At 36.9% G+C, this 25,027-nt stretch overlaps 1 protein-coding gene across 8 annotated transcripts in view; it reads left to right on the top strand.

Annotated features, from left to right (window-relative positions):
• Positions 1–25,027, top strand: part of tspan9a (tetraspanin 9a) — a 211,779-nt gene that overhangs the window by 171,918 nt on the left and 14,834 nt on the right. For all 8 annotated transcript variants that reach the window (XR_007829692.1, XR_007829691.1, XR_007829689.1 and 5 more), the window contains 2 exons: positions 12,629–12,820; positions 16,019–16,093. Coding sequence is in view for 4 of the 8 variants with exons in the window: in XM_051135004.1 (XP_050990961.1) it covers positions 12,629–12,820; positions 16,019–16,093 (267 nt within the window). In the remaining 4 variants the exon portion in view is untranslated. The remainder of the gene's footprint in view (positions 1–12,628; positions 12,821–16,018; positions 16,094–25,027) is intronic.

The following is a 25,027-nucleotide window of genomic DNA, read 5'->3' as shown; positions in this document are numbered from 1 at the left end:
ACAGTGAAGCTAAGGCTTGTCACGTTGATGCTGGCACGAAATTCATTGTCAGTGTGCATCAGAACAAGTGAGCATCTGTCACTCATCTTTTTTTTGAGAATAATCTCTCTCACTTGCTCTCTGTGATGTTATAACTAGCGACGGCAGATACATTCTCCATTTAAAGACCTCACTAAGAGTCCCGGCCTCTCCAGAACGGAAGGAAGTTGTCTACTTTCCGCCGTCATGCAAAGTGACTATTGATTATGCTGTATGTCTTTGATAGCGGATTTCCCCTCTGTACCAGGGAAAGAAAGATCATCCTTTAGCACTTAAGCGGATGTGCATATTTAACAGCTCTGGTCCTGCGGGGCTGTGTAATGCTATGATGTGCATTGCTGTGTTGTTGTTGTAGCTGCAGGGGCTATTGTGTTGCGTGATAAAAGCCCATAAATTTATTTGCATCCTGTTGGTATGCATGCAATGCATGCAAGACGTACACCTCTTTGAATGATTCGTGGATTGTTATTGCACTTCCAGCATAGGGAAATCCTGCACAGACGTCGTACTGCTGAGTGGATTAATATAATAGCTATTTTAGCATCGATTCTGGTTTGGATTTCAGCCACTTAGGCCTCAAGTATGTTTGCATTTCAAAACTGGAGTTACATGAGTGCAGAGTACTCTCCAGATGAGTGTCAAGATGGAACTTGGGTGGGAAATTGAAGTACTTCAAATAAAAACGTGAGGCGAATATTTCATCACCTCGGCTTCGTTGCGCTATAAAGCCAAGGTGAGCAAGTCCGGCTCACCTCCCTACCACCTTCTGATGAAATTTCATCACCACGTCGGCTTCAGACGGAGTTGACAGGTGCCAGTCTGCGTCTGCGTGTCAACTTTTTCCAATATCATTTTATTTTCTCTGTGACCTGGTAGTTCAAACAATGTTTTTGAATTAAAAATGAACTTGGAAACCACCAATGGTTGCTTTTGGGGATAGACAGAGGATCCGTTTGCCAAGAGCCCTACGTCCTTCAGATGAATCAATGGGAAAAGAATGTTTCCTGCTCATGACTTTGTCAGTTAGATGAGCGAAATGCTAGAAAAAGAATAGAAAATATGCATTGACATCTCGACTCCTCCAAATCCCAGCCTGCGCCTTAAGTTTCCGTGAAGCTCAGGTCTACGTTTGCAGACAGCCAGATAACACAGCATTCTTGAGAGTGAGGTTGGCAGCAGGTCTCAGATTAGAAGATAGATGTGCACTTCTTGTTGAATAAGGGAAGAATTCCAATAACAAGAGCTGTTCCTCAAACACAACAGCCTCTGCCTTGACAAAACCCTTTATTTATATAAAGGTTCAGGATTTTTGTTGCTGTTCACAGTAAAAGATTGATTTTTTTTTTCTCCGGTTTGAACGACTGTGTGTTATTTAAAATATAGTTTATCCTAAGATGAAAATCATTTACTCAACTGTAATTTCCTGGACCACGAAACCAGTCTTAAGTAACAGGTATATTTGTAGCAATAGCCAAAAATACATTGTATGGGTCAAAATGATCAATTTTTCTTTTACGCCAAAAATCATAAGGATTATGGCTTATAACTGGTTTTGTGGTCCAGGGTCACATTTAGTATTGTCTTTGTTAATTATTTTTTGCAGGATGTCTTGCTGAGCTACAAGATGTCAAAAAAGTACCATTAAAGTCTCCTGAAAGCCATATGACAACTTTCTGTTCCAGATGGAAATTTAAGTTGTACTGTTATAGTTTGTTTATCAAATTTGTTTGCAGTAGTTTATTATTTATTCCCATCTGTTATAGCTTTAATATCTCATTCCAGACTTAAAGGAAAAGTCCACTTCCAAAAGTGAAAAGTGAACATGCAAAGAAGATCAAACGCTGTTTTAACGAAAAAAGTTAAAACAGCGATATAGGGCAATTTCGAAGATGAGGGAGAACATGAGATGGGAGTTTTCAACATACCCTAACTGTCATGAACCGGAACAAAAACAGTCCAGGCAGAGTAAGACAAGACGAGCGTTTGGCATTAAATAGTATATAAATTGTATTATTTTAATCAAAATAACCAAGAGTTATGCTAGATAAGATCGTTCTTTCTCGGCTGGGATCGTTTACAACCGCATTTGGGATCATTTGAAGCCGCATTTAAACTGCATTTTGGACATTCAAAATCGGGGCACCATATCAGTCCATTACATGGAGAAAAATGCTGAAATGTTTTCCTCAAAAAACATAATTTTTTAACGACTGAAGAAAGAAAGACAAGAACATCTTGGATGACAAGGGGGTGAGTACATTATCTGTAAATCGTTGTTCTGGAAGTGGACTTCTCCTTTAATATAGTTTTACATTTTTTGTTATAGATTTGGTTTCCATTTCATTTGTTTTTTAAATGTTTTTTAGTTTTATTTCACTTTATTTAATTCTTATTTTAGAGCTGCCATTAATTGGTATAATTAAACATTTTTATAGGTGTTTCATTTCTCTGCACATTCTAGTGTTATTGCTATTGTATGTAGTTTCTAGGAATTTTCATTGTTAATGAAGCAAGCTGTGAGCATTTCAGGTTCTGTGATATACCATGTATATGTAGCTAAGATTGTATGTAGTTTAGTTTCAGTTCCTAAAATGTATCCACCTCTAGACACATTGCGATGTCAATGAAGTCAAATGTCATTGCCTTTTATGTCTGCTCACCATGTGTTCTCTTATTGCTGAAGACAGAAATGACCTTTTTAAAGTTTTAAATGAACTATTTCTTTCAACCACAGCTATAGAGATTTGAGGTCTTGTAAAATAAATGTCATTATTTAAGCTCTGCAACTGTGTTGGACTTGTCCTCTATCATCTTTGGTCCTCTGAGTCCAGTACTGCTCATGTTCTTGGGCTCTTTAGACCCATATCCGATGCTCTTCAGTCCTGGCTCTGTTCCAACATCCCCTCTGGTTTCCCAGGCCTGTGTCTCTTCCCGAGATGAGAGTGCTGCTTTTTCAAGGCCGAACAAACTAGTGTTTGTTGTTTGTTTGCCCAGAGCAGCAACAGCTGTTTGTCTTGGGGAACTGCAAGCACTATAACTCTAGCACCATTTGGACTTTGGGTTTATAGCCCTATAGAGCCATTTTGATGGTGTGTTCAAAGCTTTTTAAAGTCAAGCACACATACAGGCACCTGTGGTCCCAATATTTTTTTTATGAGACATTGAGGGCATAATAAAGAGTATCCATTGTTTAATGGAGCATTTATGCATTACAATTTTGTAACCATAAACACAAACTTTTTTTTAATCATCTCATTTACTGCTTCTCAGAGAATTGTGTTGGTAGTCATGTGATGTGCACTACTGTTCAATAGTTCAGTGTTGGTAAGCTTTTTTTTTTTTTTTAATGGTTTATAAAGTCCCAGTGAAATCAAAATTGAAGTTCTTTGTTTGTTTAGTATGAAAACGTTAGCCTCAAGGTTATCTATAAGCTAGTGTGCTCCAAAGCAATGACAAAATTTACATAGTTTCGTGCATGGATCAACAATTTTGATGACATCACCCTGCACTTCAGCTTCTCATCAAATTTTGTCCAATCAGATGCTCTCTAGAATCTGAAGAGTCCCGCCTCCTACACTATAATTAGACGCGGAAGCTGTGGCTGAAATCAGTCGCTTGATTACAGAATTAGTATTGTCTGTATGGTGAATGGCATATAGTGCACTATATAGGGGATAGAGAACGATTCAGACTTTTTGTGTTATGCGAAACGCCGCAGTTTGCTCCAATCCAGAGACGCGATAGGACAGAGTGGATCATATGGGCGAGTCGAGTTTAGTATCAGTTTAATATTGAGTCTAAAAGGGAAATCTGACAGACTGTGGCTGTCATAAGCTGTCATATGCATCTCAGCAGCTCTGGGTCAAGCTTTTATATAATAAAAAATGCTATTGACTATTTAAAAGGGGCGGGGCTGTTCAATATGTCCCGCCCTGTCCTTTTGTTTCATTTGAAATTATGTCAACACAGAATAACGCTGTGTGTTTTAAAGCACTTGAGTGGATCTTTTAAGTCTGCATTTAAGGCTTTAAGGCTGCATTTATTAATCAAAAATACATTTAAAAAGGAATCTTGTAAAGTATTAAAACATTTAAAATACTACATTTTTTTTAAATGGTTGTGTATAGCAGCTGTCTCAGAAAAGAAAAAAAGAGCTTCCATTGATGTTCGGTGGATGTGTATGTTTTCCTTTATCACACATTCTAGCTTTCATCTTCTAGATTCGTCTGCTCTATCCTAATTTCAATTCATAATTAAAGAGTCCTAGTAAGTATTCTGTTGAGCTGCCAGAAATCTGCGAAGCAGAGAGGCACAAATTAGCCGACAGTATCTAATAGTTTTCCCCCCTCTTGCTCCAATTCCTGTTCCTTCTCATCCTCCACTGTGGGAAAGTGAGCTGTGATGGCAGGTGTCAGCTGAGCGAGCCGGCTGCTGATTGGCAGAGATGTTCAAATTGATTTTGAGTCGTTGAGCCCATTTAATGCCAGATGTGAGATTCAAGATAAAAACTGAAAGCACCAAATTTCTGGTTCTATGTTATTTCTTACTTAAAAATTCTGTCAGAAAAATGTCACGTTGCATGGTTTTTATCTTGACAGTAGGCAATTCTTTTTTTCTCATCATTACATGTTTGTAAAAATCAAATCCATGGCAATGAATACATACTACACGCAAGCTCTCAAACAGTTTGTATAAATCGGCACAAAGCAATTTTCTGTCTTCGTGACATGTGATTTCACTCAATTCCATCTTCCCAGATGATACCGTATGAAACTTTAAACTGTAAGTATTCCTGTTTAATCTTTCTATAGCGCATCTGTCGGCTTTTAAGGCTCGCTACTTATTCTCTTCAGCAGTACATTTTTCCCACAGTTCTGCTGCATTATTCACTGTCAGGCTTCTCTTTGAGACACTGCTACGGCAGACTTGACTCTCTTCTTCGCTGTGGGGGGGGGAACTGTGCTTTGTGGAAACAACGGGGGGTTTAGTCAAAAGCAAAGACAATGTGAATTTGTCATGACTGTTTACAGCTGTTTTTGTATTAGTTTACCAAAACCACTCATGTAAGGAGCCCCACACTTCTTTTTTAATTCGTTTGACTGAGACGGCATGATGTTTTGGTGCTCATTAATTCTTCAATAATTGCCAGAAGAAGCTGCAGGCAAACGATCTGAAGAGCAGCAATTTGGAGCCATCATTCTTGGCTTTGTTATCTGTAGGTTCTGGTTGGTTTGAGAGCTTCAGTCCATTATTTTTTTAAATAGAAAGTTATGATCCATTTTGATTAACCTCCTGAGAGCTGAACCTCCTGGGAACCTTCTTGAAAGTTTTAAGTAGTTCCTAATTTAGATAACCGCAAATCCAGATATATTTTAACATTCTGATAACTATTTGTGTTTACATTATGGATTTGGCACACAGCTTTATCTGACGTGACTTACAGTGCATTCAGTCAAACCAATGACATTGGCATAGCATCATGTTAGCAATATGAAATATAACAAAATGAAAAAGAAAAAACTCAAACACACACTCAAAAAATAAGCCAATGCAGCATTCAGCTAACTTAAATCATTTTTATCATCTGTAATACTCTACAAAATAAAAATGATTTATTTATTTTTTCTTGTATGCCACAAAATATTATCAATAGCCATATTTTTAGTAAATCAGCGGAACGTTTTAGATTTTTTTTGTAAGCGCTAATATTTTATCATTCATATTTATTTTATTTATGAACATCCTTGTTTTTTGAGTGCAAGACTCCCATGTATAAATTGCTGAACATTGTTTATATCTCTTCCTCTCGAACTAAATATGTTTTGTCTATCAGTTCAGATGAGCAACTATTCAGACTTGGCTTTTTCTTAGCCACTGGATGCCACTGGCTTGATGAATGAAAAGCAATGATCGATTGCTCTCTAAGGACAGTTTCATCAGATCATCTGCTCCATCTGATCTGTACATGGTATCAAAGAGATGTCTGAATCTCCCAGATCTTTTAAATTAATATCATATCAAGTTAATTCAATATTTCTATCATCACTGGGAGATTACAGAACTACATTCTGTACAAATAGTACTTACAGCCTTTAATGTGATTTAAAACTGCATTACCTGATGCTAGGGACTCTCTATAGTCTGTCTGAGTAATAAAGCGCCGTGGTCATTTGAACAGGATGAGGCCGATCAGTAATGGGGTATCATTTCCCTCTTGGTGCAGAGTGCATACCAGCCTTTGTGTCTTCATTACAATAGACTGTTTTATTTTAGTGTAAAATCAATGACGACTAACTGGCTTCTTAAAGCGAAGCCTGCAACCCTCTGGGGCGGTGCGACTCTTCGTTTTTCTTAATCTCTATCTCTGCCTCTTTATTTCTTTTTATCACCCTTGTATGAAGAAGGTTATAAATGCTGCACACCGGAGAAAATAAGCATGTTTCTTTAAGCGATAGATTGTTATTCAGTATCTTCTTACCTTTAAGGCTACAGTCTGTTTTGGTTTCTCTAATCTGTGTTTAGTTAAGCTTTATCAAGAGCTGCTGTGGCTAATGTATGTTGACTTGTCCTGCACTGTGATTTGCTATCATATTTGATAATTATTTTGTAATTATCCATGACCTCATATCACATGAAACATTATCACACCATTTAATCAACTACTGAAGGAAAAAGATGTTAGAAAATCATATAAATTGTGAAAAATTAAAATTGCTGATTTATTGCATCCAAAATAAAAAAAAGTTTGTGTTTACATAATATATGTGTATATTTATGTGTGTACATAAATACACACACATGCATTGAATAAAAAACAAAACATAAAGAAAACAGTTTTGAAAATGGGGGGAAAGTACAATTTTATAAAGTCTTAGAACTCATAGAAATTTTAACAAACATTATTTTCAGTAGTAGTAGCAGGTAATAATTGACTACTACATTTTTGTGATATATTTTATAATAATAAAAATGTATTATGTAATTTATTATGTAATAATTTGACTATAATATATATATATATATATATATATATAAACCATAATGGTCCATTTTTGGAAATTGAGATTTATACATCATCTGAAAGCTGAATAAATAAGCTTTGCATTGATGTATGGTTTTGTTAGGACAATATTTATATGTATATATGGATAATATGTATAGGACAATATTTGGCCGAGATACAACTATTTGAAAATCTGGAATCTGATGATGCAAAAAAATGTAAATATGGAGAGAATCGCCTTTAAAGTAGTTAGCAATGCATATTACTAATCAAAAAATATGTTTTGACATATTTACGGTAGAATATTTACAAAATATCTTCATTGTCTTTACTTAATATCTTAATTTTTTAGCATAAATGAAAAATCGATAATGTATTTTAGGCTATTGCTACAAATGCTAATTATGACTGGTTTTGTGGTCCAGAGTCACAATTATTTAATAATATAACTACCACAGATTTTCTGTGATAAACAACAGCATGTTGCAGCAGCTGTTGATAAAACTCAACTTTTATACCTGGAACATTCCTTTAATGTCCTTCAAAAATGCACATGCCCACCGTTTTGAGTTACTCCAGGGCTTGTATGTCCTAATAAATCGTAAAGACGTGTGGGTCAGAGTGATATAACCTCTCATTAAGGCTGGTTTGCTGGACACTCACACTTTGACCCTCTTCTGAGGCGGAGCATGAAAAGGTTAATCGCTCTCTCTCAGCGGACCCATACACACACAGACCATTCTGGAGGCCGTGTTAGTCACGTCCATCACTTTGCTGCAATAAGATTGAAGTTGCATGAGTGCGTGTGAGTGAGCAGGTTTCTGCTGCAGTTGATATAGTGGTCAGAGTGATGGATAAGTTTCTCCCTCAGCTCCCGAAGAACCTGTTCCATAGTTTCAATTACACTGACCTTGAGTTTAAACCGCATGCGTCTTTGCAAACCCCTTTCATCCATTTAAATTGAGTTGTCTTTTAAATCTCCAACCCTCCTGTTCTTTGATGTAAAATCCAAGAGTAAAATTTACATTCATAAAACTTGTAGAAAGCCAGAATTTTTTCCTTTTATTTACCCACCAGTGTTTTATGTTTGTCAGTATATTATAAAAGGTGCTTTTAAATATTTTAATACTTAAGTAGGTTGGTATTAAAATTTTATCACTTAATGAAGTGTTTATAAATGAATAAATTTAAATGCAGTTCATAAAACCTTAAATGCATATTTTTTTATGGGAAAGATCTGGCAACCCTAGTCGTTTTTTTTTTTTTTTAATTACACACTCTGTGTCCTCTTTGTCCTGTGCGAAATCGGAGGTGAGAGGCATTGTGTTTATGCGTCCAGTGTTTATTCCTTGGGGGGCTCTGCTTAAGACGCACCAAGTTGGGTACGGTGTTGCGAGACAGGCTTCCCATGATAAATGTCCTTTCTGGGACACTTTGTTTACTGAGGAGCCTGCAAACTGCCATGTCGCATTTTAACTCCAGCGGCAGCTTAGCGTTAGAACTGTGCCGCTGTAAATATAGCACAGTGCTTTTCAAAACAAACATTCGCCATATAGAACGTCAGATGTGAACATCCCCTGCAACCTTGAACAACATTGATAGACTTGGGCACATTTTGCATGTTGCTTCTAATCCAGTGAAGTGCATCTGTTGAAAATTTAGCTTTGAGAGTCAGATGCAAGGCTTCTCCCACACACATTCAGTAGTGTTTAAGATGCAGTGGAGTACTAGCGCAGGAGCAGTGCTGAAGCGATGTCTAAGTCTAAGCCTCCAGCCGCAGCTTGAATTGTGACTGACACCTCCATCTCCAACAGAGCGACGCAGGCATCACTCAGTCTTATGGAAATGATATGATTCAGTTTCCTCATGAATATACCATGTCATACCATATACTATCTATGTGAAGAACTTTGTTGGAGCTATATATATACACCGTTGAAGTCAAACGTTTACACACACCTTGCAGAATCTGCAAAATGTTAATTATTTGACCAAAATAAAAATGCATACTTTTTTTTTTTTACTGACTTGAATAAGATATTTCACATAAAAGACATTTACATATAGTGCACATGAGAAAATAGTAAGTGAATTTAATAAAAATGACCCTTTTCAAAAGTTTACATACCCCTTGATTCTTAATACTGTGTTGAATGCAGTTTTTTTTTTTTTTTTTTTTTTTTTTTTTTTTTTTTGGCGATAGCAGTCCCTTGTTTGTCCTGAACAGTTAAACTCTCCACAGTTCTCCACAAAAAACCTTCAAGTCCTTCAAATTCTTTGGTTTTTCAGCATTTTTGTGTATTTGAACCCTTTCCAACAATGACTGTTGTCAATGTTCTGTTCAGAAGTTTACACTCCTTGCTCTTAATGCATTGTTTTTCCTTCTGAAGCGTCAGTGAGCGTTTTCTCACCCCTTAAACTCTCTGTGCACTCAGCCACATCAGCACTGGCTTTTTTAATTCCACTTGAATTTGAACTTAAGATATGACAACTTAAAAATGCACCTATGGCATCGATTTACCTCTCCAACTATGTTTTTTTAAAGAGAGCTTAAAATACTACAAACAGAAGAGTCAAGAAAGGATTCTTGGAGTGCTGAGCTCAGTTGGGTGTTAAATTATTAAGTCTGTCCAGCGAGTCGGTCCAAAACAAGTGAGAACTGAAGCAAGAGGCCAGAATCAGCCTGTCTCTCTTTCTCTCATCATTTTTTTCATCTGAGACTCATCAGAGAAGAACAAAGCCTCCATTTATGTCCCCCGTCGAGGCACACACTGCTAATGCACCATTATGAGGCACTCGCCTCACCCCACTCACGTCCTTTTCCTAGGCTTTCAGGACTTTGCTGTAGCTCAGAGGACACTTTTTTTCCTGTCTTTCCCTGCACGTTGCACCCCCGACCCCTGTCTTTTTTTTCTCCCGCTAATGTGTTCGCTCACGTTCTGCCCCTGCCTCTCACCTCTGCTTCTTCCTGGAGTTTTTGATGTGACGGCACAGGCTGCCGTTTCAATCACAGGAGTGGTTTTACAAATAAGGTAAATGAGTTAAAATTGCACACAGCCTGAAGGATAGTCGGAGGGGCCCGGTAAGCAGCACGGTCGATTTTTCCCAAGCGTGCTCTGACTTTCTAAAGTGTTGGAGGATGTTTTAAGCAGTGCTGAGGTAGTACGACCATGCTAATACTAATGACCTTCAGTTACTGTTACACATATAAATGCTGCATGATGGATGGACACAAAATGGCTTAGTGATTTGAGAAATGATGTTGTTAATGTAGATAAGTCTGTTAGCTTAACCCTCAATCGTGCATTTATATACAGAAATATAGTGCTCAGGCAACTTCTAGTAATTAATTTGTATATATTTTAAATGCAAATGAGCTTTGTGGTATATTGTTGCAACATAATTTAACAAGAGAAAGAATATTTAATGAGGGGGAAATGTAGGACAGTGCTTTGTCCATTTGGATTGTGAAAAGTAGCCTCTTTACTATATTTCTATGTTTTTATATAAAAATATTTTAAAAATTATATATATACAGGTGCATCTAAAAAAATTTTGAGTATAATAAAAAGTTTATTAAAAGTTAATAATAAATAATTTACATTGTTATAAAATATTTATATTTTGAATAAACACTGTACTTTTTAAACTTATTCATTAAAGAATCCTGAAAAAAAAAAATCACAGGTTCCAAAAAATATTTGGCAGCACAACTGTTGATATTATCCAACACTGATCATTCTAATAATAAATCCGCATATTAGAATGATTTCTGAAGGATCATGTGACACTTAAGACTGGAGTAACAGCTGATTAAAAATTCAGCATTTCATCACAGGAATAAATTCTATTTTAAAGTATGTTAAAATAAAAAACATTATTTTATATTGTAAAAACATTTTGCAATATTACTGTTTTTTTCTATATTTTTAATCAAATAAATGCAGCCTTGATGAGCATAAGAGACTTCTTTAAAGACTATTACAAGTCTTACTGACCCCAAACTTTTGAACGGTAGTGTAGATATATTTTTTTAATGCATTAAATTGATCAAACATCATTGTGAAGGCATTTACATTATTACAAAAATCTCTTTCAAATAAATCAGCAAATTGAACGATTTCTTACCGATCATGAGGCACTGAAGACTGGAGAAATACCTGCTGAAAATTCTGCTTTGCCATCACAGTAAAAAATATTTTTCGAAATATAGTAAAATAGAAAGTAGTTATTTTAAATTGTAATAATATTACAGAATATTAGAGGTATTTGTATGATCTTTACATTTGGTATTTTTTATTTATTTACATGTGATTCATATCATGCAGTTCAATAATCAGTGTGAATAAGCATAATCTGGACAAGAGTTATGTGAACTGCAACTGGCAACACAGTAGCTCTCTTGTTTTTTGCAGTTTCAATTGTTTCCAAATTATGATGATATGATGCATTGCAACACATTAAATTGAATCATAACGTATAATTATGTGCACAGATATCTCTCAGATCCTTGTTTTTATTTGTGTCAAATTAAATAAGTAATCTACTCGGACTAAGGCTTGTAGAAGTGGGTTCTTCTCAGGTTATTTGACAACTCGCTGCTTCACAACATGGATGTTGATACATCGAGTTCTTCATGTTACATTAGCACAGAGCCATTTCTCACCTCCCAGGGCATTAAAAATGGCCCTCGCCCTCAGGCTAAAGTGCTCCCTCACCAAATAGAGCATCAGCGCCTACTTTTAACCTGCCAAGTGTGAGATACACACAGCCTCCGTGTCTCTCACAGCGTTCTTTATCTCGCCCGTGGTGGGAAAGGTTCTCGGCAGAAGAGCGTGCTGATAATTTCAACCACTGTGACTGAAGGAATTTGTTTCACTGGGTTTCAGTCCTCAAGTTTTCTGCGTCAATCTCAAAAGCATTGTCAGGCAGTTGAGTTAACCACCTCGTTTATGCCTGAAATTAAATTAATCATTTACAACATCAAATCGAGGATGCGACTGTCGCGTTTGCTTTTAGCGCCATTGGTCGGTTGTCGAACACGTTTACACTTCAGCGACACATGGGGAAGGCACTCGTGATGCTTTTTGATTTGCCGCGATTGCGTATTCACGAGGAGATTGCTTTGGGTATTCCAATAACAGCGAAGGAAATGTCAGCCGCTTCTTCCTCGTCATCTCTGCAGGCATCACTTTGTGCCCTTATCGCAGATTGATGGGGAAAACAGCCTCTCCTCTTAGCGTTGTCAATCAGAAGCTCCTATAAACATTACAGATACGCCACTGCAGTCACGCAGCTGGACTCTGTGTCTGGACACAAATGTCAATGGACAGTCTTTTGTTTTATCAAACTTATGCTGTTATGGCCCTCAAGGGACCAAGATGGCAGGGTGTTTGTGCCCCCTAGAGGAACCTAATGGCATGGTAAACTGTTGCTGCATCAAAATCTTTACAAAAGACTTTTGAGACACGGAAAAGCTATATATTAGGTGCATAGTGAATCTCATTTTTCCGAACAACAGCTTTCGCTCTGAATCGATGTTCCAGAATGCATTAATATCTTATAATCTTCTGTTTCTCTCTGCAGTTGTGTGGCTGTGGGCTGCTGGGAGTTGGAATCTGGCTCTCTGTGTCTCAAGGCAGCTTCGCCACCTTCTCCCCCTCCTTCCCCTCTCTCTCCGCTGCCAACATGGTCATCGCCATAGGCGCCATCGTCATGGTGACGGGCTTCCTAGGTTGCCTGGGCGCCATCAAGGAAAACAAGTGCCTGCTTCTGAGCGTAAGTCATAACACACCTACACACTTTTACACTCCTGAGGTGTAAAAATACAGTAATAGCCTGCTGTAAGTAGAAAATTATTGCAATTAACTTTTAACCTTTTAATGTCTAGTCTTAAGTGTTTTTTTTTTTTTTTTAATACGTTTCATATTATATATACATTGATTTATATGTTCTTGTGAGTAATTGTACTAGGGCTGTCACGATTCTTCAATTCGTGTACTCGATTTTTAAAAAATCCTTGATTGGCGAGAATACATGAAATGCATTATTAGACCGTTTTCCAAGGCTGCATGACCCATTTATAATCATTATAAAGCACAATGCTATTGGGAATTCACAAATGCTGAGTCGTTTTAATTATTTACATGTGTGTAGGTTAAGTACATCAGTCTCGCAGCGGCTCCGTTCACAGTAAATGCAGCTCCACACCAACTGTTATCATTTACATGTGTGGAGCATCTCAAACTCCATCTCTGCATATTGCTGTGAGTTTGGGTTTCTTATAACGTTCATCAGATTAAATAATTAATAAACTTACACAAATCCAGGCGAAGGCATCAATATCTTTCTATATGCTAAACCCTCACTCTTGAGTTTACATGTTTTGATGTCCACATATTCAAGAAATGGCTGTAGCATTTTTGTTATAAAGAAACGGCGAAATATTTAAGATTAAGTGGGCATTTGGATTAATGTTGTCAATATTAAACAAAGATTAGAGTGCAGTAAAGTGTAAAAACAATCGCAGGCATTTATTATAATGTGTAATGTACATTAGCTCTATTGTTTATAATACATTATGTATTTTAACAGTTTTGTTCTATAAAACCATATGAATACTTGCATTTGATACTTTATTTGAGCTAATTATTATTGCCTCATTGCTATATGTATTTTAAATGATTTTAAATGCTATTGTTCACGTAGGTCTATTTTTATTACTACAAAACAGTTTATTATAGTTATCCGAAATCATTTATAAACCTATGCAAACATAGGAGAATGCATCAATATCTTTCAATATGCTAACTGTTCATCATAATTTTAAAATAAAAGTTTAAACCCTCGCTCTGAGTTCACACGTTTTGATGTCCACATATTCAAGAAATATTCGTAGCTGTAGCATTTCTGTGGTAAATAAATGGCCAAATATTAAAGATTAAGAGGACATTTGAATGAAATGTTTTTTGGTCAATATTAAACAGGGATTAGATTCCGCAGTAAAGTGTAAAAACAATCGACAGGCTGTTGGCGCACTCTGCAAGCATTTATTATAATGTGTAATGTATGTGAGCTCTATTGTTTACAGTGTTGTTTATTAAAACCAGATGATTACTTGATTTTGATACTTTATTTGAACTAATTATTGTTGCCCCATTGCTATTATATATTTATTTTAAGTCATTTTTAAAGCTATTGTTTGCTTGGATCTATCTTTATTACCACAAAAAATGACCAGATTAGCCATCAGAATAATCAAATGATTACTCGATTACCAAAATAATCGTTAGACGACCCTGAATTGTACCACAATAATAGTTTTGCATTATAATAAAATTCTTAATTATATCTTTAAAGTGTGTAATGCATTAAAATGCATTAAAGCACATTAAGTAGCGCTAATTTTCATGTATTTATAAAAAGATGTGATTTAAAAAAATTGCAGCACTGTACACATTATGCAAGTGTTTTTATAAAAAATTTACAATCGACTCTTTCCCCAGTCAATTTACAGTTCCCTACATCATTGTGCTAGTTTCATGGCTCATGTATTGGTCTGCAGTCTCTTTCTTCTCGCATAAAACAATAATTTCAGCCAAATTAACATTTCATGTCCTTTCATTTATTTATTTAGTGAGTTGCTGTGTAAAAAGTGGGATAATGTACAGCTGGCCAGTCATTATCCCAAAATAAGCCCTGTCAGGATGTGAAGTGGCTTTATGAATACCTTTTATAATGCATTATGCATACAGGCTTAAAGTAAACTGTTAGCAGAGAGGTTTGCTAATTATCAGCATTGCAAAATGAGTCTCTTCATTGCACTCAAGGGTTTTGGTTCAGAACTAGAGTTAAACCACATGCCTCTTTATTTTTTTCCCTTTTGGCTGCCAATCTTTCTTTGATTTTACACTCATTTTGACTTTCTCTCCCCCCCACCACCACCAATCATTTGGCTAATGGTGTTAAACACAGTCTAATTGGAAAAGGTTGTCACTCGCATGCTTTTCTGTCATTTGCAGAAGTGAATAATGCGTATGTCAAGTCTTATTGTTTCGTTCTGGTAAACGAATATTAAATACTGCGCTGTCCGCTTGTGAACTTGCCATGTGATTCGAAAAGAAAAAAGTCACGTTAGATTCAGTTCAAGTGAAGGAAGAGACATTTGGAGAATTCACAAATCCAGTCAAACCCAGAATCATCATCTCCATCACTTTTTAATGTCAATCTCCAGTTCCTACGGTTCACTAAATGCCTATTAGATAGGAGCGGTGTAAATTCGTATGGCCTGACCTTTAGATTTTACTATCTGTGCTGTATATATGCCGTGTCCATGGCTGTGAGGGAGAGTGAGACATCAGAGAAGGGTTTTCGCGTCACTGGATTTGAGATCTAAGCATCCGGCCCTGTTTCTGGATGTGGTGTAGCACGCTCTTCCCCCAGAGGTCTAGGAAGGAAGAACCTTCAAAGCTTTTGCCGTCTTCACATCCATTCCTTCAACTTTGCTCTATTTACGTACCCCATATGGCCCGGACCAGCGAGTAAAGTCGCGGCAGAGCAGACGTATACACATATTGTCATTCAGCGGTTGGCGAGGCCACACGTAGTCAACGCAATCGCTCTCACCCTCCTCTAATGGCAGAAGGGAACTTATTTTGCGGACCTGTCAATGTCGAGGTTCAATAAACAAGTGTCTTAAAGGCTTTCAGATGGCCCGAATCTGCGTTTCAGATGCACTTTGACAGGAACGGTCATCAGGAGATGACTGGAAAATGTACTGAGCACTCAGCGAAATAGTGTTTACTGGCTGACAGGCGCATGCTGTGTGGAAGACTGTGTAAATATTTAGCTGAAGAAGTGAAATAGAATGAGAGGGAGAGAGTGAGTCTAGAAAGCTGAGATGATTCATTCAGACAGGTCTTTCCCTTTGTCTCAACCGTACCACTCACTTTCTTTTTTGTGTGTTTCTTCTTGCAGTTCTTCATTGTCTTGCTGATTATTCTGCTGGCTGAGCTGATTCTGCTCATTCTTTTCTTTGTCTACTCTGATAAGGTAAGCCTGTTCACCAGTTTTATATTGTGCAAATGATTTTACTGTATTTCTATCTAATCTCTAATTAGTGGCAAATACTTCGGCTTTGATTTTGCATGGCGGATAGAAAAATCCCATCAAATTGCATCTTATCCTAACCAGGCATTACGTAAATCATTAAACAATTAAAATCTGTAAGCAAATGAGTAGCAGAACAGTTTGGGTTGTGCTGTTTAGCCACGCCCACATGAAATCTCCAGAATGTCCTGTAAACATCCATTATTGATTCGGGAATGTATTTTCATTGTAGTTTATGTGCATGTATTTTTACTAGTGTTGTCAAAATTGTCACATTAATGCAGTTTTTTTTTAATGTTTAAAAACATTAAAAAGTATTTAACGCAGGGGCAGAGCTAGGGTCACCATTTGTGACCCTGGACCACAAAACCAGTCATAAGTAGCATGGGTATATTTGTAGCAATGGCCAACAATACTGTACATTGTGTGGGTCAAAAGTATTGATTTTTCTTTTATGCCAAAAATCATTAGGATATTAAGTAAAGATCATGTTCCAGCTTAATTTTTGATTAGTAATATGCATTGCTAAGAACTTCATTTGGACTACTTTAAAGGTGATTTTCTCAATATATATATATATATATATATATATATATATATATCCTAACAAACCATACATCAATGGACCCTTATGACAGGTTTTGTAGTCCAGGGTCACATATGTCAGTAAAAACAAATTTTCCTGTCCTTTCCTGTGCATAGTGCGTGCTCCTCAATTGCACGCACAAATACGGTGGTGCACACTGTAACCTGTATCATTTCATATTAAAGCACGAATGAAACTTTGAGCATGCGTGTCCGATCCGTGTCATGTTCAGCAGAGGTAGCTCTTAAAGTGATAGCAGCCAAATCTAATAACCCAGCTGCTGTGATGTCTGTTAACCAAAGAACAAAAGAAAAAGGAAATCAATGACTTTTGTAGCTTAAAGGATTCATCTATGTTTAATTTAGAATTTAGTGTTTGATAACTTTATTTAATTTCTGTATATTTCTGTATATGTATGTATATTGCTTCAGGGCACAGGTAAATATGACATTTATTATAATGGGTTTATTTGAAGATGAAGTTCACCTAAATTAGAAGTTATTTTTTAAAGTCTAATAAATGTTAAAATTGATAGCTCTCACTTATACTGTAATGTTGAATGGCTATAGTCAATGGTTAAATATTACAAAAAAATCCTAGAGACTAAAGAGTAATACTGGTATCAGTAATAAAAATCTTTATGAAGTTTCTACATTAATTTAAAGATTGAATGTGAAATTATTGCAATATAGAAGTATATTTAAAAACTTTAATATTAGGTGGGATTAATTAATTTTAGAAAAATGCAATTAATTGTTTTGTTTTTTTTATTGATTGATTGACAACACTAATTCTTACATAGCAAAAATGGTCAACCTCAAACAAACATACATTTTCTTATGTTAATTTTTTTTTTCGGTCATCCACTTTATGTAGTATGTCTGGATGAAAACCCAGCTATAAACTGTTGAATGTTTGTCCCATTTCCCCAGCTTAATCAGGTCAGCAAGTTCTTTAAAGAACAGCCCCCTCTCTTGTCTTGGGCAGTGCAGGTTAAGAGTTTTCATCACCAGGCGAGCACTCAAAGGTCAGAGGTCACCCCACACAACAAGGCCTAATCCCGGCCAGTTGTCACCAAGTAATTGACGCTGAGCTCTTTCTCAGTCAGTCCTTCCACCTGCCTCAGCGTTCAGCCTCTTTCTCATGGCCTTCGGGGCAGCACGCACGCACACAACTGGAAGCGATACTGTGCCAACTGGAATATCTAAAACAGGGCAGTCTGACCTTTTGACACCATGAAGATCCTGGTGGATTACTACCCACCCAGAGCACGCAGAGGTCTCGTTTCCTCTTTGATGAAGTTGCGAGTGTCACCAAACAGATGCTTCAGTCTCCTTTTCAAGGGCACTTCCCAAATGTACGGCAGGATGCTTGGAGGTGTTGAATCCCGTCAAGGATTTCTGGGTGGTTCATTATTCACTCCGTTTGCCATGCTCTCTGTGGAAGCTAAAGTAATTCACTTAGCCACAATCCATTTAGAGATTAGGATCTGCGTATCTCCAAGGTACGAGGACTGCTTGGTTGTCTTATCAGAGCATGTAACTCACACTCAAGCGTGGACTGCAAACTGAGGCTGTGTTTTGGTGGCAAAATGAACGCCATGTTTTTTTCAACCATAAGACTTGCTTGCTCCTGTCTGTGTAAATTTGTTTCTGCAACCACACTTTTTTTTCCATTGTGTACCGACTCAAGGTTGTACCTTTATATGACGAAAGCTAGGCTGAAGGCAGTGTACCCAACATGTATTAGTCTTTAAAGACCACTCTGAGAGCTCCAGCCATGTACTGATGTTGTTCGTACTACCGATATGAGATACCTATATGACCTTTAACACAAAGTGACGAAGGAGATACTTCAGAGAAGAGCGAGGGAAGATGAGATATAGAGATTTGTATCAACCGCACAGGGCTGTGAGCACGTCTCTTTCATTTCTCTACCACATGAACTGGGCGGCAGGGGTACCGCCGTCACTCAAAACCTGCAGCTCGGTCTGCACAGAATGGCGTGAGTGATCAGAGGAATGTTTAATTGACTCCATTATTTGATCTTCAAATCACAAGGCATTCATTATCACATCTGAGGGAAAAAATTGTGCTGGCAGTGTATGAAAGCACGCTTTTTCTGTACAAACCACAAAGTTAAGCCAAGCATTTAGCTCAGGTAGTACTGGTTAGGATGTTCTATAGAGCTAGAAAAAAACTGAATTTAGAATTTTTAAAATTTAGTATTTTGTAAATTTGAATTTTAGACATGTGACATTTAATAAAATGTAGCTTTTTGGTAAAATTTGAGTTTTGAATATTGATAATAATAAAGTTTTTGGAACGGCAAATCAGCATATTAGAATGATTTCTAAAGGATCATGTGACACTGAAGACTGGAGTAATGATGCAGAAAATTTAGCTTTACATCTCAGGAATAAATTACATTTTAAAATATATTCAAATAGAAAGCAGTTATTTTAAATAGTAAAATATTTCAAAATGATACTGCCTTTGCTGTATTTTGGATCAAATAAATGCAGGCTTGGTGAGCAGAAGAGACTTCTTTAAAAAAACATTAAAAATGTCCAAAAACTTTTGACTGGTAGTGTATTTAATATGATATATGTTTAAATACGCCACACAAAAACCTAATTTGTCAAATTTACAAAATTCAAATCTATTTCTCATTGTTACAGCTTCATAATGTGAGATCTGTAAAGTTTCACTCTTGATGTTTTGTGCCATCCTCGATCTTTAACTCAGCAAGATGCTTCCCTCCTGCAGATATGTTGGCGAAACAGAGGTATAGTAGGTCTCCACCTAACTGAGCGTACGTGAACGCGGTGGATTAAAGCACACACGTGGGTCCTGCAGTGACCCACCATCTGACTGCAGCAGATGGCGAAGGCTAGGCACCAGATTAGAGCATCCGTCTTTACGCTCATGATCTCATTCCTGCGCGTGTGCCGCAGGACGGCGGCCAAATGAAGCCATATTAGCTGGTTTGAAAAGGGGGAAGCACGGTAGCGTGATTTTTTTCGGATAGGCTTACAGAGACAGATGAAGAGCATTACCGTGCACTTTCGCCTCCTCAGCTGTGGCTACGATTTAATCCGCAGATGACTCACAGTTTTTAGTCTCTAATGTTGTGCCATTACATGGTAAAAGCGACACAATTAGTGATGTTCTAAAAATTAGTAGCAACCCACATGTGCAGGGAATGGATTGAGAGTGTCATTTGCTATGAAGTCCATTTTAAAGGTCCCCAAACTCATATCATAATTTAGTCGAACAAAACACTGGTTGTCCCTGTATGTCCTGTTATTTTCTGGTAGTGTGAAGCTTGTGATGTCATGTGGCAGCATTATTGTGGTTGCTTGTTTACTTGCCGATTTTAGCTCTGAATTACTCACATTAAACAAATCAACAACAAATGTGCCAGTGTTGAAATGATTTACGTCAGGCTTGACTATATAAACAGCCATTTTCCACTTCATAAGCTTAAAGCAGCAAATGTGTCTTGTAAACCACCTGAACAGGTGAGGCGGTCAGCCAGGGTTTTGGGGACTTCGAGCCAGGTTTCGAAGCACCTGACGGCGTGACAGTAGGACCCACGCTGAGAGTATCTTGCCAGCTCACAGCATGGCCAGACTTTCCCTTGCTGATCAAGAGTCTGGCCCATCATCTGGGCTGGAAATTACCATCCCATGACAGGCACTTACGTCGGTAGGCTCTTATGTGTGCTAATGGAACATTATTTCCAGTGTGGAAGTGGTTGTTAAAGGGATAGTTCATCCTCAATTGTGGAAATTCAGGCACTAACTCAGCCTCATGTTGTTTCAAACCCTTCCAGCACAGAGGAATTTTAAATGATGTATTGGTCTTTCTTTTCATGTAAAATACACATAAATGCATGCAAAAAGATACAATAATACCATAGGTTGTCTGTATGATTTGTACATGTTAACTGTTACCACAAGAAAATCATAGAGTCAGTGAGTTCAACGTGAGTTGGAATTTGATTAATAAACAAATCAGTCAGATCTGTTTTGTGAACTGGACTGACTGATTGATTCATTGAAACGATCCAACTCATTATTCTCATGAACTTGAATTCCTATTAGAAGAGCTAAGCAATGAAAAACAGCTTAATTTTGGTTTGTTCATCACATTAAGATTTTGTACGATTTCAAAAGATTTGCAATATGGTGTCATATGGACCAGTTTTATTGTTTTTTATGGCCCAAGCACTGATGGGGTGAGGATCCTTTTGTGACAATAAATTGCGAAGATCTTTAGTTTTCGTTGAAGGGTGTGTCTATGGTGGCCTGACAAACTTTGATGTTTCGCCATGACAAAGGAAGTTGTTATAATTCATGGAAACGATGTCTGATCTGCACCACAATTCGTGTTTGAAAAGAGACACATGCCGACCATATTCAGTCATAGCCATAGCGCCACCTGCTGGCAACAGGAAGTGGCATGTTTCATGCTCTAACAAGCTCCTCATAGAGATTTGCAACCTTATATTTTTATATAATATACTACTCTAAAGGCCGTCTGTAGATGTTTCGCCATGGGACTAGAAGGTATTGTAGCTCAGCCATGTAATGTCCGATCTGCCCCAAACTTCACACCTTCGATAAGAATCCTGGCCTGAACACATCTAAAGGTTGATATTCTGTTATACAGTAGTCAACATTTAAAGTGGATCAAAAAAGTTCATCAAAGTTGTCCTAAGACAAAAACATTGTTTTAGGTTTAGGACAACTTTGAAGAAAGGTTTTGATGGCAATAGGATACGTCATGCTTTGTGCTAACTCAAACATACCACTTTCAGTCTGCACCAGACTTCGTATGTTTTAGAAAAGTGCTGGCCTGAAGACATCTACATGCCAATATCCAGTTGTAGACATAGCGCCGCCGCCTGGTAGCAGGAAGTTTGGAACCATATAACTGACTTTGACATATTTCTTCTATATTTACCACTTTAAATGCATATTGCCCACCTTTTGCTATTTTCATAAGGCCACCGGGCTTGAGCAAGGGCCCTTTCAATGCTGCTTGCAGCTTTAATTTACATTTTGAAGCTTGACAGATTGAAAAGAGTGGCCAAAAAAAAAACACTTCTTTCATAAACTCCTAGAAGGAGAGCAAACCAATGAATAGTAACTTCATTTTGGTCTGTTCTCTGTTGAAAAGAGTGGCCAGAATTCACTTTTTGAGTTCCACTGAAAATCCTGTGGTTAAGAAACGACTTGAGCAAATAAACAAAACCTTTTCCTCTTTAAATTGAATTATCCCTTGAAGTTAGGATTTAGGGGTGTTTGTTTACAGACTGTAAATTGCTCAAAACTTTTTTTGTTGGCGTAGCAGAGGTGATGGACGAATCTTCTGTCTGACCTCATCTTTTTTTTACTCTTTAGCAAACAGCAGGCTTTCCTCAATGCACACATTGTGCTGACACATCTCCACAAACCCAAGCCCCCAGGGCAAAAATATGACAAACCTGTCCAAACCTGTCCACACTCCGGAGACTCAAACACACACAGACGAGACTTGAAGAAAAGCACACGGCTTCCTCACTATATCACCATTCACTCTCATTTCCACTCCCAGTTCAACCCAAGAATTGTTGGTATAGATAATGACATCATCTGTTAGCTACATCTAACATGTGACCTTAAGGTCAAACCCTCTACGTTCCCAAACAAACACCAACATCTTTACATTCACATGTTGCCTGAGAACATAGGAAACTAACGAGAGGAATGATTACAAATCAAACACCAAGAAGCCGCTAGGTCATTCACACGATCCAGATGCTTGCGCTGGCTGAAATGGCTTTGGACTGTGCATTCATGAGACTGTATCCAACCGGACAGACATTATTTAAACACAACCCAAAGCCAGGTATACAAACTCCTAATGAGCTATGCATTAGCAACAAGCAGCCACAGGCCATGGGAAACATATGCTCCTTTCGCTTTTTGAGCGCTAGTATAGTATGTAACAGTGGATTTAATGGCTCTTGAGATTTTTGCAATATGCAAATGATTGTTTTCCAAGAAAATGCTATTTCAGATTCTCTACTTCAAAATTTCACATTAATTCAGTGTGTTACTGTTGAAATTTGACATTTGCTAGCAGGTTCTGAGTAAAATCTTTTTCTACACCAATTTCCACTAAATAAGAGATTGTACGTTTTGAACCCTTGAACCCTTTAATAATACAATTTTGGCCTTGGTTGTGCAGCTGACTATTTTATCATTGTCCCAAAACAGATAAATCACTGCAAACCAATTGGGCTGCAGTTCATCCTTCTTGATTTGGATTGACAGTCATGTCTGGACTTCTTTACAGTAACCTTTCATTCACACTGGCACTCTTCCCATGAACTCAATGTCTGAGGAAGGAACTAATTAACTTTCTGCATAATATGATGCTTCTAACAGTATGTCTCATTAGCATAGCTCGTCCCTTAGGGCTTGCAAGATGGCGACTGGAGCAGAATAGGATCTCACCAGTACTTTTCATTTCAGTGACAGGATATTTATCATCGCAGATAGCGTTCGCCTCTGAGGATAGGACAGCTTCCCTTTTGTTGTCAGAAGTTGTTTCAGAGTCCTCCGCTAGCCCTGTTTGTGGGTTTTTGGATGAAAAGAAAGATGACTAGATTATTTGACATGACTGCTGCATTTCAACCATGACTTTCAATAACTTTTCCAGAGGTCTGTGATTACTAGATACATTTTTTAAAAAATGCAGGCATGCTTGACAGGCTGTTGCTAAGATGTTTGGAGTGTTTTCTTATTTCTTAACCCCATCTTAATTTTTTTTTTTTTTTTTTTGATCACAAGTATTGCATTTATTCAATTAAAAATACAATAAAACAGTAATATTGTGAAATGTTATTACCATTTAAAATAACTATTTCAATATATTAACAGTGTAATTTATTCCTGTCGTGAAAGATATCTAAATTTTCATCAGCCATTACTCCAGTCTTCTACTATGCTGGTCTGCTGCTCGAAACATTTTTATTTATGTTGAAAACTATTTAATGGCTGCTTGAAAATTTTGTGAAAACATTAATATTTTTTGATGTATAGATGTTTTAAAAGAAATGTGTATTTTTTCATAACAAGTTGAACATCTTTACTACCATTTTCAATGAATATAAAGCATTGTTGCTGAACAAAAGCATTAAAAATCAAAAAAAGCATAAAATGCTTACTGAGCACAAACCCGTTTCAGCTTCACTTGACTCTTTGTTAATAATTAAATTACGTTTTATTAATAAAAAAGCATTAAACTAAAAATCATGAAACTTGCACAATTTAAGAGCAAATTATTAAGAGTCTAATAAAAATTTAAATTTGAAGGCCTTATGAAATGTTTTATTTTTTCTCAAATTCATTTTTTAACCAAATTCTGTGTTTTCTATGAATTGTTTAATGGTTTAATAATCAAAAGCATCTCTAATTAATTGACTGTAATACAAAATATTATTATTATTTATTTATTTTTTATTTTTTCCAGAAATATTTTTGTGTATTTACATTTTTCTGGTAAATATTTTTTCTGCTAAATTATAATTTTTTATTAGTAGGAGTACTGTCATTAAGTCATATATTTCTGTCACAGTTTCTTCAAGTTAAACCGAAATTTTATTCTGTCTGGTTGCTGTGAAGAAGTTTAAGTTTCCGTTTGTATACGATATGACAGTAGTTTTTTCTTAAAAGAAACTGTAAAATGCTCATGAAGTGACTTTCAGAACAGTTTTATAGATGTTCCTGTATTCTTAAAGGCTGAAAACACAGCAAGTGTCAGGCGCGCTTCAGTATGTGTGTAATAAACAAAACCTGTGGCATTCATTCACGCAAAGACTTTTGTGGCTTAATATTCATAGACACTAGTCCATATCGCATTTTGGTTTAAAAGTACTGACGTACTTTTAATTTATTCATCCAAACTTTGGCAAATTCCATGACATTCTGCGTTATACTGTAAATTCCATTTTTATGACTAGATTCCACGATTCCGTCCGCGTTTTCCACATCACGGAAATCATAGAGCCCTACCTTTAAAGTACTTATTCAGCACTGTCTTTTTTTATGACCTGATACTGTACTCTGTAAGAAAAATAATTCTTGTCTAAAAAAAAAACAAAAAAAAAAAAACAAGTTTTCTAGGAATCCTACTCAGCTCATGGCATTAGGGAGGCTTAGTCGGACATGTAACATCCCTCCATTAGACATGCTGTTTTGCTGTTTGAACAGGATGGAACAGAATTGCGTGACTTTT

This window comes from Labeo rohita, chromosome 18, assembly GCF_022985175.1.
Source record: "Labeo rohita strain BAU-BD-2019 chromosome 18, IGBB_LRoh.1.0, whole genome shotgun sequence".
In the NCBI taxonomy this organism is placed as follows: Eukaryota; Metazoa; Chordata; class Actinopteri; order Cypriniformes; family Cyprinidae; genus Labeo; species Labeo rohita.
Note: the sequence above shows the minus strand (reverse complement) of the source record. Positions and strands in the feature narration are given on the sequence as shown.